Source organism: Chiloscyllium punctatum, chromosome 10 (genome assembly GCF_047496795.1).
Source record: "Chiloscyllium punctatum isolate Juve2018m chromosome 10, sChiPun1.3, whole genome shotgun sequence".
NCBI lineage: Eukaryota > Metazoa > Chordata > Chondrichthyes > Orectolobiformes > Hemiscylliidae > Chiloscyllium > Chiloscyllium punctatum.
Genome location: NC_092748.1, coordinates 20,368,517 through 20,388,035, shown reverse-complemented (window position 1 = coordinate 20,388,035; position 19,519 = coordinate 20,368,517). Strand labels below are relative to the sequence as shown.

The window sequence follows — 19,519 nt, the reverse complement described above, 5'->3', positions numbered from 1 at the left end:
ACAATTACAAGGTGAGGTGAACTTTTTTGTGTGGGAGAAAGTGAGGACTGCAGATGCTGGAGATCCGAGTTGAGAGTGTGGTGCTGGAAAAGCACAGCAGGCCAGGCAGCATCCAAGGAGCAGAAGAATTGGCATTTTGGGCATAAGCCCTTCATCAGGAATGAGACTTATGAGCCAAGGGGGTTGAGAGAACTTCTCTGTGTGTTTGGTTTAATTAGCAGAGGTGTTTGCCATCATGTCATAACACTATCTTAAGGACATGCATCAATACACACTAAACCCCCTCCAAAATCTTGCCATGGCACACATCCTTGCCCTGCTCTATGCATTCAACTGCATATGCCATCTAACGCCCCATTCTGCCGGCCTATCCATACGCTCTTGCATATTTCCCCCACTCTTGACTGTTCTAATTGTCAATATATCCAACAATGTTCTCTTAAACTCTCAGCACACATTGTAGGAAATGAAAGCTCCCAACCTTCCCCCAAGTTCCCTACCACCTCACCCCAGCCCTGTCCACTTCTTCACTCTGGTGGACTGCGCAGACCATCTTTCCAGATGACATAAAATCCTTGAACCTGACAATCTTCAGAGCTATGAAACATTGGTCAAGTCTGATGATATTTTTCTACTCCACACTACACAGCATTCTTTGTACAGAAACTTATAAAAGCTTGCTTTCTTTGTGCGTATACGGTGACCTTTAATACTTTACCCTTCTTCCTTAACAGCCAGGTAGAGTTTGTGGAAATTTCTGACTTAGCGCCTACTACAGCCTCTAATTCTCTGTCAACTGCCATGTGGTATTCCAGTGTCTCTGGCTAGCAGGGACGACCAGTGCAAGGTCATTCTCAGCTGTCTTCCTCCAGTCCAGCTCTACCTTCTACAATAAGCCAAGAAATCTTCTATTCCTTAATTGACAGATTGCGCCACAGGCAATTTGCCTGTAAAACCATAAAATCAGACAGATTTTCAATAACTAAATGTACAATCCTGTGAAAAGGATAAGTATTCGGAGAAATTCAAGGGTGATTGGAGATGGGACTTCTGGTCTGTGAAGGCCAATTAGAAGGTGAAGTTGTTGGGAGGATGTTTGTTCAGATTCAAAATAATTTGAGTGTGTCCCCAGTCATCTGGACGCGAGTCTAAAATGACTATTTCATTCGGTTCCCCGTATTAGGTGCACTCGAACATTCACATAATTCAAATAATCTCTCACCTGTCCCAATTATTTAAACTCTGTATCCTGCACTTAATATGTTTCACTTCAGCACTTTGAACAAATTAGGATAATAAGAACAAGGCTCAGAATTGAGAACAAATTCAGTCACATTTTAATTGTTCTTGACTTTCCAAAAGCAAGTCACCCTCTTGAGAATCAGAATGCATTTGCCATGTATTCCCACTAAATGTCATCTAAGTTTAGTAAACAGCATTCCCGATTTTTAATAATAGCTGGTCATATTCTCACAGGGATCCACTGTTCATTAGGACGGGCACACTTCAGCAGTCAGCTCCAGAACAGCAAGGCAGCCAATGGCTTTGACCTTCCTGTGGTAAGGCTTGAATATGAAATATGCCTCTTGTGTTTCACTAATATGTCAGAGCTGTTGTGAAATGATTTCACCCCAGCGGGGAATTCGCAGGCCTTATTCAGCAATAACAGCTGTAACCATAGATCATGGAGTGTTAATTAATGATCTCTAATTACTTATCGGGAGTCTCAGCAGCAAATTCATATTCACGGCATTGGATGGCTGCATTAGACAACCGACATGAAAAGCAAAACAGTCCGTCCATACTTGAGGCTTTTATCCCACCATGTTACTTCAAATACACTGATCCTTTTTGTTTTCTGAAAGGAAAGTGTACAGCAGTCTCATTTCAACTATTTATGCCCAGTCTCAAAGGACCAGCACACAAATTGGGCTTCTGGCAATTAAGCGGAGTTGGGTCCAAATTGGCTCACTTACACTCTTTGTTTTACTGGGCTTCCCAGCTGAGAAATGACCCCGACTGTTATTCCTATTGCATTGCTCATTGCTGCTCAGTGGGATCCCAGGAATGGCTCCTGTTTGAAATCTTTACAAAAAGGAAAGCATTTGGACTGACAGAAAGCATTATGTTTACGGAGCCTTCCTTGCAGGGTTCAGTGGGATACTCATTAGCATGCTTTGCAACCTTGTGATTAATCATTAATATTTCTTTCTCTGCAAGAATTCTCTGAACACTCACTGCCAATTTTGGCGAGTCCATTACCATCTCTACATGGGATCAATTTCTCCTTGAAGGAACCAATGCTCTTTCTTCTTTTTTTGCATGCATACCTGTATTATTCTTCCATTCTCCAACAATATCCATCTTAAGAGAAGGTATCCCAGGCTCTACAGAAGCACGACAGATTCCATTCATTTCCTGACACAGAAGAAAAGCTAGCAACCTTGCAGCATCCTTCCTGTTGTCTCATCGAATGGTGAGCTGCCACTTTGTATCCATGTACACAACAAATTCTTGGGCGTGTATGTGGCCTTAGCCTAGCATTAGGTATGGGTGAACAACAAGCAATAATTCTTTTTCAACTTCATTTCAGAGCAGCAGCAAACAGCCGAAATAAAAGTCGATTTCACAACCACCCACTTCAGGGTTTGAGCTCTGTTTTTGTAAGAAGATAACCAGTAGCAATATTGAAGAAAGTCTATCCTGTTATAGATGACCACATTGCAATAAGATGGTAAACCTACTGGTTGTGGTGTTCATTAGCAAAAACCCCCTGCTTGAAAAAGAGCCAGCCCTAGTTTTCCTCTGCTGATCAACGCTTTCCCCTCAACCAACACTAACGTCGATAAATAATACATCCAATCATTGGTCATGGGACTACGGAATCTGTGACATTTACAAGGATGTTGCCAGGGTTGGAGGATTTGAGTGAAAGGGAGAGATTGAATAGGTGGGGCTATTTTCTCTGGAGTGTCAGAGGCTGAGATAAAATCATGAGGGGCATGGATAGGATAAATAGACTAGGTCTTTTCCCTGGGATGGGGGAGTCCAGAACTAGTGGGCATAGGTTTAAGGTGAGAGGAGAACGACATAAAAGAGGCCTAAGGGGCAACATTTTCATGCAGAGGGTGATACGTGTATGGAATGAGCTGCCATAGGATGTGGTGGAGGCTGTACAATTGCAACATTTCAAAGGCATCTGGACGGGTATATGAATAGGAAGGGCTTGGAGGGATATGGCTGTGTGCTGCCATATTGGGACTAGATTGGGTTGGGATATCTTGTCGCAATGGACGAGTTGGACTGAAGATACTGTTTCCGTGCTGTACATCTCTATGACTATCTATATTTAAAATAATCACTCCAATTCAAAGTAATTTGATGTGTACGAAGCGCCTGGGATGTTTCTGATAGACGTGACATACGTCTATGAATAAATGCAAGCCATTCAGTCAAATGTAGTGTTGTCAACCAAAATGGCTGACAAGGCATGGGAACCAACAAGTTAGCCAAACTCAGGATATTTAGTATAAAACTGAACTGTCCGGGCTACTGGAGTACTCTCACTTCCTGTCTCCACCACCCTCCACCACCACGAGTGAGGAAATGATGGATGGGTGCAGCTGAAACAACGCTCAAGAAATTCAGCATCATTAAAGACAAAGCAGGCTTTTTTTTGAACAACTGTCCAAGCAACGTTTTCAGCATTCATTCCCTGCACCACCAGCACACCAGTGAACAAGATGGGGCAATTCATCGTGGCATCTTTGACAGTAGCTTCCAAACGTACCACTTGTACCACTGCCCTTCAAGCTTTCACTCAAGTTAAACATCATCCTGACTTGGGAAAATATCATTATTCCTTCAGTATTGTTGGATCAAAACCTAACAGGAATATTGGATGTACTTGCACTATGCATTGTGTAAGAAGTCAGCTCACCAACCATCTCCTGAGAGGCAGCTGGAGATGGATAATAAATGCCTTGCCAGTGGAATCCACATCCTAAGGATGAATTGTAATCATCAAAAATATGTCTCACGCGCTTACATAATACAAGCCTCCTGCCTGTCTACTCTGATAATGGTGACTGGCTCAACCAGATGTCAATCAGGATAGATTAGATTACTTACAGTGTGGAAACAGGCCCTTCGGCCCAACAAGTCCACACCGCACCCGCCGAAGCGCAACCCACCCATACCCCTACATCTACATCTACCCATTACCTAACACTATGGGCAATTTAGCATGGCCAATTCACCTGGCCTGCACATCTTTGGAGTGTGGGAGGAAACCGGAGCACCCGGAGGAAACCCACGCAGACACGGGGAGAACGTGCAAACTCCACACAGAGAGTCGCCTGAGGCGGGAAATGAACCCGGATCTCTGGCGCTGTGAGGCAGCAGTGCTAACCACTGTGCCACCGTGCCGCCCAAAAGGATACAGGTAGTTCTTCTATAACACGATGGTTGGGTTCTTGTGCAACCCCGCATTATAGAAAAATGGCGCTGTAGAAACTGTGCTGAAAGCGTTGGTGATATAATCGAGTTACAGACAACGCACATTTTAAAAGTTTATGCTTTAGAAACAGTGTCCCCAATTCATCAATCGCATTAGACCGAATTTGTATTAACAAAATGCGTGTTATAGCACCAAGGGCAGGAAATCAGGTACAATCATGAAAAAAAAATTACCTTCACTTCAGCAAATGCATAAAAAGATCAAAATAAAGATAAATGTACCTCTCACACTGACATCTTAAGATTACATTTTTTTTTAGATTACATTACCTACAGTGTGGAAACAGGCCCTTCGGCCCAACAAGTCCACACCGACCCTCCGAAGAGTAACTCACCCAGACCCATTTCCCTCTGACTAATGCACCGAACTCTATGGACAATTTAGCATGGCCAATTCACCTGACCCACACATCTTTGGACTGTGGGAGGAAACCGGAGCACACCCACACAGACATGGGGAGAATGTGCAAACTCCACACAGACAGTTGCCTGATGCTGGAATTGAACCTGGATCCCTGGCGATGTGAGGCTGCAGTGCTAACCACTGAGCCACCATTGACAGTGTCAATTGCAAATTTTTTCAGTGGAGCTGAGGCCACAAAGAGACCAGCCATGATCTTATTGAATGGCAGAGTAGGCTTGAAGGGCCAGATGGCCTACTCCTGCTCCTAGTTCTTATGCCCACGAACTAATCAAAATGCAGCCTTTAGCATTTGAATTGTCACATGCTACAATTGGCTAATATATTGGATACCATTGCTCGGCAATGCCTGAAAACAAGATTAAACAGATTATTTGGAACAAAAGCTCAGGTGAATACTGAGGTGGATCACGATGTTTCACCTTCTCAAGGACCAGGATGAGCAATAAATGCTGGCCTTGTCAGAGCTGCTCACATCCCATGAAAGAATTTTTTAAAATGGCCTTCAATCACTCACAAGCATGAGGACACCAGTGTTGATTCCCGATTGGGCAATCCCATCATGGCCTGGCACTTACAGGAAAAATGAGCCAGTTAGCAAAACTAGGTCCAAGAACATTGAATTTCCATCTGTTAACATTAGAGGGTGGAAAATGAGGCTGCTGTGAGCATGTGATTCTTCAACAAGTGTTCCCTATAACCTCATTCCTCAATCATTTCAGATAATTTCAAAGGTTTGTTTGATATGAAATGGAACCTTTGTGAAAGACACCTTTGTCTCGATGTCCTATCTGAACAGAAATTTGAAAGTTTGTTACTTACACTCCATGGTGGTGTTGGTGGGAACTATGATAATATCTGTACTGAGAGGGTCACGCACGATATCTTGCCAATGAATGGTGTTGACATAGCAGAGAAATTTGTTCTGGTCAATATAGATGCCGCCATTCAGGATTTCTGTGGAAGAACAGAATACAGGATTGAAGATATACTGCAAACATTAAGTACATTGCTTTTCATCACAGGGTCTAGCTGCTGTCCCTACCCTATCTTTCTCACCTTTTGTATGCTATACCAAAAGCAAAAGAATATTTAAAATGCCCCAACATCAATATGAATTCTGTTTCTTTACTTTTCCACAGGTCAACCATTCTAATCATTTTACCCTATCAATCTTGATTGAGGATGCCCTGATATTTAACGCAGTTTTATGTATTGGCAAAATGCTGCATAAAAAAATGTCTTTGGGAAAATGAACTCAAGGGGCTAAACTGGCATCGGTAACATGAACAAATTCCTGTAGTGGGGTTTGTCGTTTTGCAGCGCAACTGGACAGCTCAGTAAACCAGCTGACTTACAAACTTAAGACTTAAAATTATGATCATCAATCTCTCCACAGCTCCTTCTGTAACACTGATAAAGCATTTCAGTAAATGTAGCAGGATTCTTTGGGAACTTACATGGTGATGCAGCTTTGAAGATCTTCTTGAAACATGTCCATAAAGATAGGCACTCAGCCCACTAGAGGGAGGCTCACCTATGAATGTTCATAATCAACTATGTATGAACTGTACTGAATTTTTAAGCTTATCCCACTTCCAATCGCCTTGAATCTTTTGTTATGACAGCAAACCTATATCGCTTTTGTTTTGTGAAGTCTTGATTTGGAGTAAAGGATATGTTTTCCCCTTCCAGTATGAAACCGGTACCACGGGGAGCCCATATCATGATCTAGTGGGCTCACTCCCTGTTGGAAATCATGGACAATATGCTGCATTAAGCTCTTCTCATGACTCCGATGCTATGATGGGAATCCCCATTCAGAAATTTTACCTTAAGTGATAAATTGTACCTCTTTGAGCAACAAGTCATTCTGCTATAACGCGTATTTTGTTAACACAAATTCGCTCTAACGCGATTGATGAATTGGGAACACTGTTTCTAAAGCATGAACTTTTAAAATATGTGCTGTCTGTAACTCAGTTACATCGCCAACATTTCAAGCGCTGTTTCTAAAGCGCGATTTTCTTGTAATGTGGTGTTGCACAAGAACGCCACCATTGTGTTATAGAAGAACTACCTGTATCCTGATTGACATCTGGTTGTGCCAGTCACCATTATCAGAGTAGACAGGCAGGAGGCTGGAAGAACACAGCAAGCCAGGCAGCATCAGCTAGAGATACATGCTGTTCTAGTGTTTGGGGCCTAGGCAGGTAAATATAATGCAGTGATGACAGGGATGTGCAAGAGATTTCACCATTAAGTAATTAGTACTTTCATTTAATTAACGTGCTTCCTCGCATAGAAACACAGAAACTCTACAGTGCAGTTGGAGGCCATTGGGCCCATTGATTCTTCACCACCCCTCCTGAAGAGCAATCCACCCAGACCCAGCCCAGCCCCTACCCTATCACCTAACCCCACACTTACCATTGCTAATCCACTGAACCTGCACATCCCCAGACACTATGGGTAGTTTAGCTAGGACAATCCACTTAAACTGCTCATCTTTGGATTGTGGGATGAAACCGGAGCACCCTGCAGAAACCCGCTCAGACACAGGCAGAATGCGCAACCTCCACACACACAGTCACCCAAGGCTGGAATCAAACCTGGGTCCCTAGTGCTGAGGCAGCAGTGTTAATCATGGTGGCACTGTGTTGTCCTGCATTCTTTTACATGCTGCTACTGTTTCCTCACCTCTAAACAGCTAAGTCAGGATTGAACCAGGGCCCTGCCTGCAACAGCTTCACTCAGTTACTCACTGCCCAGCCATTAGGCCTACTGAGTAAATTTTCAATACCAGTACAAATACTGCCCTCAAATGTTAGCAAATGGCTCAAAGGAATCAGTGATAATGTGCCGATCCACTTGCTCACTGACGCACAGCTTGGGTTTTTTTACCAGAACCATTGGCTCCAGATTATACCACAGACATGGACATAGCCAAAGTTCAGGTGACAGCATCTGCATGTGGGCTTAAGACAGATTAAGCCACAAACTCAAAGCCAAGGGCAATGGAAGTCAAAGGGAAATACCTCCAGTCCTTGTTGTCAAACTTGGGAGAACAAAAAGGAAGATGGATGTGGACACTGGACACTTATCACGGTCGAAGGATTGCTGACAGCAGCATTCTAAGCCCTACCTCTTTTACCATCAACTTTTCCTTTCCATAAGGTTAGGAGCCAAGGCACACCAATCAAGATTGATTTGAAGCTTGACTAGCTATTAAAGCACTCTGTCTCCAAAAGCAAAGCAGCCATTAAAATTCCTCTTAGTTCCCACCCTACTTTGCCCAGCCCTACCTACAGGAAATGAATGATAAAGATTAGAGGGTGGCATGGTGGCTCACTGGTTAACACTGCTGCCTCACAGTGCCAGGGACCTGGGTTCGATTCCTGCCTCAGGCAGCTGTCTGCATGGAGAAAGTGAGTACTGGAGATTAGAGTCAAGAGTGGGGTGCTGGAAAAGCACAGCAGGTCAGACAGCATCCGAGGAGCAGGAAAATCAATGTTTCGGGCAAAAGCCCTACTGTCTGCATGGAGTTTGCTCATCTTCCCTGTGTCTGCATGGGTTTCCTCCAGTTTCTTCCCACAATCGAATGATGTGCAGGTTAGGTGAATTGACCGTGCTAACTTGCCCATAGAGTTCAGGATATGTAGGTTAAGTGTATCAGTCAGGGTTAAATGTAGAATAGCAGAGGAATGGGTCTGGTTGGGGTACTCTTCGGAGGGTCAGTGTGGACTTGTTGGGCCGAAGAGCCTGCTTCCACATGGTAGGGATTCTATTCATGATGGGGCAGCAGGGAACATCACTGGACCAGAGATCCAGGCTACCACTGTGGGACACAGGTTGCAATCCCTCCACAACGGCTGAGAGTATTTCAATTCATTTAATGATAAATGTAGAATCATTATTAAAGAAGCTAGTCTCATTCCTTCTAAGCCCTGTGCCAGCAAAGCTTACAGGGATTGTAGGTGTGTGAAACTACTGCTGATCATTACAAAACCCCTATCGGCTCACTGATACCTTTTCGGGAAGGAAATCTGTTGTCCCTCCCTGATCTGGCCTACATGTGACTCCAGACTCTCAGCAATGTAGCTGACCCTTAACTTCCCCTTGAAATGGACTAGCAAGCCATTCAGTTCAAGGGCCATTAGGAACGGGCAAGAAAGGGCCGATTTTCCCAGTGATACCGACATTTCACGGAAGAGGGAAGAGAAAACAGAAGTTTGAAGACAAAGGGAAAGCAAAAGTCTGACAGTGACAAACTTTATAGCAGATTATTAATAAAAAGGCATAAAAGTAGGTCATTGCACTTTCAAATTTGTTCCGCCATTCTAAAAGATAATAGCTGACATGATTGTAGCTTCAACTCTGCTCTCCTTCACATCCATAATCTTCAACTCCTTTGTCAGTCAAAAATCCAACACAGCCTTCAATGTAGTCAATGACCCAGACTCCATCTGGAGCACAGAATTCAAAAGATTAATAGCTGACTGATAAACAAGGTTCTTGTAACGGCACTAGAGAAATAACTATTCTTGAATGCTAACAATTCCTTTTGTACAGGATACCACTAATATATATTACATCACCTGCTTCAATTCCTAACTGTTAACAGCTTAAAGGTGACCAAACACATTTTTTACTTACTAAATATTGCATTAATTTAACAACATTCATTGTTTGTCTGGGAACTGCCAGCTACACATGCAAGGACCTGCATGCTCTCCAGGACACAGTGTCTAATACAGGATTTGATATCTAGCTGCCTGTCACCACTGTGTTATGCACGACACGCAGAATGCATTGCAGCAACTCACAAGATGTGATTCGGCAACACCTCCCTCGCACATGACTACTCCTAACACAAAGCAACAAGAGCATCAATTCCTCCAAGTTCCATTCTGAGTCACACACCTTGCCAACTGAGACACATCTCCCTGCTCTTTCACTGTCACCAGGCGAATGGTGGAATTCCCTCCCCGACACCATGACAGGAACAGCTCCAATCAAATGCCCACCATCATTGTCTCAGGACAACTAGTGATGGACAGTATCCAGCAGCCCTGCCACTAAGATGTGAGAGATACGAGGGCCCAAGCCTTGTTGTTAATCAGCCAGGGTGAAACCACAGCTCCAAAGAATGAACTGGGTGATAGAAACCAAAGCACAGATCACCAGATCTAACCAGTCCTCAATGTTCAAACCAAACAAACCACAATGCACACAGCCTGGCATCTCTGAATACAACATCTTCTCTGACTGATCTATTCATAGTGAAGAATTCTTAGAACACAATATGCATAGTGTCAGGATTTATTCAGTATGGTGCAGACAACATGCGTTTTACACCAGTATAGCCTCCTTGAGTCAATTATGGTGCACGCATTCATGCTCTCCATATGCTTTCCTCATTGTGTTTCACGCTGGAAAGAAGAGGTAAAGTCAAGTATTTTGTATGCCAGTGAGGAGGACTGTGACCTAGCAACACCTTATTCAAGAGTCTGCAGATGGCCTTCAAATAAAGGGCTTCACAAGAACAGCCAACAGTTCGCCTGAAAGCGGACACTTCAATTGCATTTACTAGATTTGGAACAGTAACTCTCCAGGGGCTGTCTCCATCATCTCCTGTCGGATGTGAAAAACAGGCTGGAGAGTCGAAGAAAATAAGTAACTCTTCCGCAGAGTTGACAAAGTCACGAATGCATTCAATGGTCTCTTCAGTGCTATAATGTTCTTTGGTTCAATAAGTGCAGACATCCATGTTGGGAGAGAACTGCTGAGAATCAGTCAGACTGTGTAGTCCTGTGTCGGAAAAAAATCAGTGCCAATCAAGACAGAGGATCCAGAGAGTACAGAGTGCTTTGACGAGATGGGTTGATGCTTTGAAGATTTCAATTTCACAGCCCTATTCATCCAGACTTGTCCCCCACATGAAGTATCAATAGAAGCGACGGGAGAGCATGAAGGAGAGCTCCAACAATTGAAAAGAGAATTTGGAATTGCTGCAGTTGGACAGCCTACAGATTGATCTAAACTCCAGTTCCAACATCGCTCTGATCTAAACTCCGGTTCCAACATCGCTCTGATCTAAACTCCGGTTCCAACATCGCTCTGATGTAAACTCCCGTTCCAACACCGCTCTGTTCTAAACTCCGGTTCCAACATCGCTCTGATCTAAACTCCGGTTCCAACATCGCTCTGATCTAAACTCCGGTTCCAACACCGCTCTGATCTAAACTCCGGGTCCAACATCGCTCTGATCTAAACTCCGGATCCAACATCGCTCTGATCAAAACTCCGGTTCCAACACCGCTCTGATCTAAACTCCGGATCCAACATCGCTCTGATCTAAACTCCGGTTCCAACATCGCTCTGATCTAAACTCCGGTTCCAACACCGCTCTGATCTAAACTCCGGATCCAACATCGCTCTGATCTAAACTCCGGTTCCAACACCGCTCTGATCTAAACTCCGGTTCCAACACCGCTCTGCTCTAAACTCCGGTTCCAACATCGCTCTGATCTAAACTCCGGTTCCAACACAGCTCTGATCTAAACTCCGGATCCAACATCGCTCTGATCAAAACTCCCGTTCCAACACCGCTCTGATCTAAACTCCGGTTCCAACACCGCTCTGATCTAAACTCCGGATCCAACATCGCTCTGATCTAAACTCCGGATCCAACATCGGTCTGATCTAAACTCCAGTTCCAACATCGCTTTGATCTAAACTCCGGTTCCAACACCGCTCTGATCTAAACTCCGGTTCCAACATTGCACTGATATAAACTCCGGTTCCAACATCGCTCTGATCTAACCTCCGGTTCCAACACCGCTCTGATCTAAACTCCGGATCCAACATCGCTCTGATCTAAACTCCGGTTCCAACATCGCTCTGATCTAAACTCCGGTTCCAACATCGCTCTGATCTAAACTCCGGTTCCAACACCGCTCTGACCTAAACTCCGGTTCCAACACCGCTCTGATCTAAACTCCGGTTCCAACACCGCTCTGATCTAAACTCCGGTTCCAACACCGCTCTGGACGAAACTCCGGTTCCAACACCGCTCTGATCTAAACTCCGGTTCCAACATCGCTCTGGTCTAAACTCCGGTTCCAACATTGCTCTGATCTAAACTCCGGTTCCAACATCGCTCTGGTCTAAACTCCGGTTCTAACATCGCTTTGATCTAAACTCCGGTTCCAACACCGCTCTGATCTAAACTCCGGTTCCAACATCGCTCTGATCTAAACTCCGGTTCCAACATCGCTTTGATCTAAACTCCGGTTCCAACACCGCTCTGGTCAAAACTCCGGTTCCAACATCGCTCTGATCTAAACTCCGGTTCCAACATTGCTCTGATCTAAACTCCGGTTCCAACACCGCTCTGGTCTAAACTCCGGTTCCAACATCACTCTGATCTACACTCCGGTTCCAACACCGCTCTGATCTAAACTCCGGTTCCAACACCGCTCTGAACTAAACTCCGGTTCCAACATCGCTCTGATCTCAACTCCGGTACCAACACCGCTCTGAACTAAACTCCGGTTCCAACACCGCTCTGAACTAAACTCCGGTTCCAACATCGCTCTGATCTAAACTCCGGTTCCAACATCGCTCTGACCTAAACACCGGATCCAACATCGCTCTGATCTAAACTCCGGTTCCAACATCGCTCTGGTCGAAAATTCGGTTCCAACATCGCTCTGATCTAAACTCCGGTTCCAACACCGCTCTGATCTAAACTCTGGTTCCAACATCGCTCTGATCTAAACTCCGGTTCCAACATCGCTCTGGTCTAAACTCCGGTTCCAACATCGATCTGAACTAAACTCCGGTTCCAACATCGCTCTGATCTAAACTCCGGTTCCAACACCGCTCTGAACTAAACTCCGGTTCCAACACCGCTCTGATCTAAACTCCGGTTCCAACACCGCTCTGAACTAAACTCCGGTTCCAACATCGCTCTGATCTAAACTCCGGTTCCAACATCGCTCTGATCTAAACTCCGGATCCAACATCGCTCTGATCTAAACTCCGGTTCCAACATCGCTCTGGTATAAAATTCGGTTCCAACATCGCTCTGATCTAAACTCCGGTTCCAACACCGCTCTGATCTAAACTCCGGTTCCAACATCGCTCTGATCTAAACTCCGTTTCCAACATCGCTCTGGTCTAAACTCCGGTTCCAACATCGCTCTGGTCTAAACTCCGGTTCCAACATCGCTCTGATCTAAACTCCGGTTCCAACATCGCTCTGATCAAAACTCCGGTTCCAACACCGCTCTGATCTAAACTCCGGTTCCAACATCGCTCTGATCGAAACTCCGGTTCGAACACCGCTCTGATCTAAACTCTGGTTCCAACACCGCTCTGATCTAAACTCCGGTTCCAACATCGATCTGGTCTAAATTCAGGATCCAACATCGCTCTGATCTAAACTCCGGATCCAACACCGCTCTGGTCTAAACTCCGGTTCCAACACCGCTCTGATCTAAACTCCGGTTCCAACATCGCTCTGGTCTAAACTCCGGTTCCAACATCGCTCTGATCTAAACTCCGGATCCAACACCGCTCTGATCTAAACTCCGGTTCCAACACCGCTCTGATCTAAACTCCGGTTCCAACACCGCTCTGATCTAAACTCCGGTTCCAACATTGCTCTGATCTAAACTCCGGTTCCAACACCGCTCTGATCTAAACTCCGGTTCCAACATTGCTCTGATCTAAACTCCGGTTCCAACACCGCTCTGATCTAAACTCCGGTTACAACATTGCTCTGATCTAAAATCCGGTTCCAACATCACTCTGATCTAAACTCCGGTTCCAACACCGCTCTGAACTAAACTCCGGTTCCAACACCGCTCTGGTCTAAACTCCGGTTCCAACATCGCTCTGATCTAAACTCCCGTTCCAACATCGCTCTGATCTAAACTCTGGTTCCAACACCGCTCTGATCTAAACTCCGGATCCAACATCGCTCTGATCTAAACTCCGGTTCCAACATCGCTCTGATCTAAACTCCCGTTCCAACACCGCTCTGATCTAAACTCCGGTTCCAACATCGCTCTGATCTAAACTCCGGTTCCAACACCGCTCTGATCTAAACTCCGGTTCCAACACCGCTCTGATCTAAACTCCGGTTCCAACATCGCTCTGCTCTAAACTCAGGATCCAACATCGCTCTGATCTAAACTCCGGTTCCAACATCGCTCTGATCTAAACTCCGGTCCCAACACCGCTCTAACCTAAACTCCGGTTCCAACATCGCTCTGATCTAATCTTCGGTTCCAACACCGCTCTGATCTAAACTCTGGTTCCAACATCGCTCTGATCTAAACTCCGGTTCCAACACCGCTCTGGTCTAAACTCCGGTTCCAACACCGCTCTGATCTAAACTCCGGTTCCAACATCGCTCTGATCTAAACTCCGGTTCCAACATCGCTCTGATCTAAATTCCAGTTCCACCGGTTCCAACACCGCTCTGATCTAAACTCCGGTTCCAACATCGCTCTGATCTAAACTCCGGTTCCAACACCGCTCTGATCTAAACTCCGGTTCCAACACCGCTCTGATCTAAACTCCGGTTCCAACATCGCTCTGCTCTAAACTCAGGATCCAACATCGCTCTGATCTAAACTCCGGTTCCAACATCGCTCTGATCTAAACTCCGGTTCCAACACCGCTCTGATCTAAACTCCGGTTCCAACACCGCTCTGGACTAAACTCAGGATCCAACATCGCTCTGATCTAAACTCCGGTTCCACCAGTTCCAACACCGCTCTGATTTAAACTCTGGTCCCAACACCGCTCTAACCTAAACTCCGGTTCCAACATCGCTCTGATCTAAACTCCGGTTCCAACACCGCTCTGATCTAAACTCCGGTTCCAACATCGCTCTGATCTAAACTCCGGTTCCAACACCGCTCTGGTCTAAACTCCGGTTCCAACACCGCTCTGATCTAAACTCCGGTTCCAACATCGCTCTGATCTAAACTCCGGTTCCAACATCGCTCTGATCTAAATTCCAGTTCCACCAGTTCCAACACCACTCTGATCTAAACTCCGGTTCCAACATCGCTCTGATCTAAACTCCGGTTCCAACATCGCTCTGATCTAAACTCCGGTTCCAACATCGCTCTGGTCTAAACTCCGGTTCCAACACCGCTCTGGTCTAAACTCCGGTTCCAACATCGCTCTGCTCTAAACTCAGGATCCAACATCGCTCTGATCTAAACTCCGGTTCCAACATCACTCTGATCTAAACTCCGGTTCCAACATCGCTCTGATCTAAACTCCGGTTCCAACACCGCTCTGATCTAAACTCCGGTTCCAACATCTCTCTGATCTAAACTCCGGTTCCAACATCGCTCTGATCTAAACTCCGGTTCCAACACCGCTCTGATCTAAACTCCGGTTCCAACATCGCTCTGATCTAAACTCCGGTTCCAACACCGCTCTGATCTAAACTCCGGTTCCAACATCGCTCTGATCTAAACTCCGGTTCCAACACCGCTCTGATCTAAACTCCGGTTCCAACATCGCTCTGATCTAAACACCGGTTCCAACACCGCTCTGATCTAAACTCCGGTTCCAACATCGCTCTGATCTAAACTCCGGTTCCAACACCGCTCTGATCCAAACTCCGGTTCCAACATCGCTCTGATCTAAACTCAGGTTCCAACATCGCTCTGATCTAAACTCCGGTTCCAACACCGCTCTGATCTAAACACCGGTTCCAACATTGCTCTGATCTTATCTCCGGTTCCAACATTGCTCTGATCTTATCTCCGGTTCCAACATCGCTCTGATCTAAACTCCGGTTCCAACATCGCTCTGATCTAAACTCCGGTTCCAACACCGCTCTGATCTAAACTCCGGTTCCAACACCGCTCCGATCTAAACTCCGGTACCAACATGGCTCTGATCTAAACTCCGGTTCCAACACCGCTCTGAACTAAACTCCGGTTCCAACATCGCTCTGATCTAAACTCTGGATCCAACATCGCTCTGATCTAAACTCCGGTTCCAACACCGGTCTGATCTAAACTCCGGTTCCAACATCGCTCTGATCTAAACTCAGGATCCAACATCGCTCTGATCTAAACTCCGGTTCCAACATCACTCTGATCTACACTCCGGTTCCAACATCGCTCTGATCTAAACTCCGGATCCAACACCGCTCTGGTCTAAATTCCGGTTCCAACACCGCTCTGGTCTAAACTCCGGTTCCAACATCACTCAGATGTAAACTCCGGTTCCAACATCGCTCTGATCTAAACTCCGGTTCCAACACCGCTCTGATCTAAACTCCGGTTCCAACACCGCTCTGATCTAAACTCCGGTTCCAACATCGCTCTGATCTAAACTCAGGTTCCAACATCGCTCTGATCTAAACTCCGGTTCCAACACCGCTCTGATCTAAACACCGGTTCCAACATTGCTCTGATCTTATCTCCGGTTCCAACATTGCTCTGATCTTATCTCCGGTTCCAACATCGCTCTGATCTAAACTCCGGTTCCAACATCGCTCTGATCTAAACTCCGGTTCCAACACCGCTCTGATCTAAACTCCGGTACCAACACCGCTCCGATCTAAACTCCGGTACCAACATGGCTCTGATCTAAACTCCGGTTCCAACACCGCTCTGATCTAAACTCTGGATCCAACATCGCTCTGATCTAAACTCCGGTTCCAACACCGGTCTGATCTAAACTCCGGTTCCAACATCGCTCTGATCTAAACTCAGGATCCAACATCGCTCTGATCTAAACTCCGGTTCCAACATCACTCTGATCTACACTCCGGTTCCAACATCGCTCTGATCTAAACTCCGGATCCAACACCGCTCTGGTCTAAATTCCGGTTCCAACACCGCTCTGGTCTAAACTCCGGTTCCAACATCACTCAGATGTAAACTCCGGTTCCAACATCGCTCTGATCTAAACTCCGGTTCCAACACCGCTCTGATCTAAACTCCGGTTCCAACATCGCTCTGGTCTAAACTCCGGTTCCAACATCGCTCTGATCTAAACTCCGGTTCCAACATCGCTCTGATCTAAACTCTGGTTCCAACATCGCTCTGATCTAAACTCCCGTTCCAACACCGCTCTGATCTAAACTCCGGTTCCAACATCGCTCTGATCTAAACTCCGGTTCCAACACCGCTCTGATCTAAACTCCGGTTCCAACATTGCTCTGATCTAAACTCCGGTTCCAACACCGCTCTGATCTAAACTCCGGTTCCAACATCGCTCTGATCGAAACTCCGGTTCCAACATCGCTCTGATCTAAACTCAGGATCCAACATCGCTCTGGTCTAAACTCAGGATCCAACATCGCTCTGGTCTAAACTCCGGATCCAACACAGCTCTGGTCTAAACTCCGGTTCCAACATCGCTCTGATCTAAACTCCGGTTCCAAAACCGCTCTGATCTAAGCTCCGGGTCCAACACCGCTCTGGTCTAAACTCCGGTTCCAACATCGCTCTGATCTAAACTCCGGTTCCAAGACCGCTCTGATCTAAACTCCGGTTCCAACATTGCTCTGATCTAAACTCCGGATCCAACACCGCTCTGATCTAAACTCCGGATCCAACACCGCTCTGATCTAAACTCCGGTTCCAACACTGCTCTGAACTAAACTCCGGTTCCAACATCGCTCTGGTCTAAACTCCGGTTCCAACATCGCTCTGATCTAAACTCCGGTTCAAACACCGCTCTGATCTAAACTCCGGTTCCAACACCGCTCTGATCGAAACTCCGGTTCCAACATCGCTCTGGTCTAAACTCCGGTTCCAACATCGCTCTGATCTAAACTCCGGTTCCAACACCGCTCTGGTCTAAACTCAGGATCCAACATCGCTCTGATCTAAACTCCGGTTCCAACATCGCTCTGATCTAAACTCCGGTTCTAACACCGCTCTGGTCTAAACTCTGGTTCCAACATCGCTCTGATCTAAACTCCGGTTCCAACACCGCTCTGATCTAAACTCCGGTTCCAACACCGCTCTGGTCTAATCTCCAGTTCCAACACCGCTCTGGTCTAAACTCCTGTTCCAACATCGCTCTGATCTAAACTCCGGTTCCAACACCGCTCTGATCTAAACTCCGGTTCCAACACCGCTCTGGTCTAATCTCCAGTTCCAACACCGCTCTGGTCTAAACTCCTGTTCCAACATCGCTCTGATCTAAACTCCGGTTCCAACACCGCTCTGATCTAAACTCCGGTTCCAACACCGCTCTGGTCTAATCTCCAGTTCCAACACCCCTCTGGTCTAAACTCCTGTTCCAACATCGCTCTGATCTAAACTCCGGTTCCAACACCGCTCTGATCTAAACTCCGGTTCCAACACCGCTCTGATCTAAACTCCGGTTCCAACACAGCTCTGGTCTAAACTCCGGTTCCAACATCGCTCTGATCTAAACTCCGGTTCCAACACCGCTCTGATCTAAGCTCCGGGTCCAACACCGCTCTGATCTAAACTCCGGTTCAAACATCGCTCTGGTCTACACTCCGGTTCCAACATCGCTCTGATCTAAACTCCGGTTCCAAGACCGCTCTGATCTAAACTCCGGTTCCAACATTGCTCTGATCTAAACTCCGGATCCAACACCGCTCTGATCTAAACTCCGGATCCAACACCGCTCTGATCTAAACTCCGGTTCCAACACTGCTCTGAACTAAACTCCGGTTCCAACATCGCTCTGGTCTAAACTCCGGTTCCAACATCGCTCTGATCTAAACTCCGGTTCAAACACCGCTCTGATCTAAACTCCGGTTCCAACACCGCTCTGATCGAAACTCCGGTTCCAACATCGCTCTGGTCTAAACTCCGGTTCCAACATCGCTCTGATCTAAACTCCGGTTCCAACACCGCTCTGGTCTAAACTCAGGATCCAACATCGCTCTGATCTAAACTCCGGTTCCAACATCGCTCTGATCTAAACTCCGGTTCTAACACCGCTCTGGTCTAAACTCTGGTTCCAACATCGCTCTGATCTAAACTCCGGTTCCAACACCGCTCTGATCTAAACTCCGGTTCCAACACCGCTCTGGTCTAATCTCCAGTTCCAACACCGCTCTGGTCTAAACTCCTGTTCCAACATCGCTCTGATCTAAACTCCGGTTCCAACACCGCTCTGATCTAAACTCCGGTTCCAACACCGCTCTGGTCTAATCTCCAGTTCCAACACCGCTCTGGTCTAAACTCCTGTTCCAACATCGCTCTGATCTAAACTCCGGTTCCAACACCGCTCTGATCTAAACTCCGGTTCCAACACCGCTCTGGTCTAATCTCCAGTTCCAACACCCCTCTGGTCTAAACTCCTGTTCCAACATCGCTCTGATCTAAACTCCGGTTCCAACACCGCTCTGATCTAAACTCCGGTTCCAACACCGCTCTGATCTAAACTCCGGTTCCAACACCGCTCTGATCTAAACTCCGGTTCCAACATCGCTCTGGTCTAAACTCCGGTTCCAACATCGCTCTGATCTAAACTCCGGTTCCAACACCGCTCTGGTCTAAACTCAGGATCCAACATCGCTCTGATCTAAACTCCGGTTCCAAC

At 46.3% G+C, this 19,519-nt stretch overlaps 1 protein-coding gene across 4 annotated transcripts in view; it reads right to left on the bottom strand.

The window, feature by feature from the left end:
* Window positions 1-19,519, bottom strand: part of LOC140481932 (receptor tyrosine-protein kinase erbB-4-like) — a 1,043,042-nt gene that overhangs the window by 344,879 nt on the left and 678,644 nt on the right. For all 4 annotated transcript variants that reach the window (XM_072578639.1, XM_072578641.1, XM_072578642.1 and 1 more), the window contains exon 4: window positions 5,762-5,896. In XM_072578639.1, coding sequence (XP_072434740.1) covers window positions 5,762-5,896 — 135 coding nt within the window. The remainder of the gene's footprint in view (window positions 1-5,761; window positions 5,897-19,519) is intronic.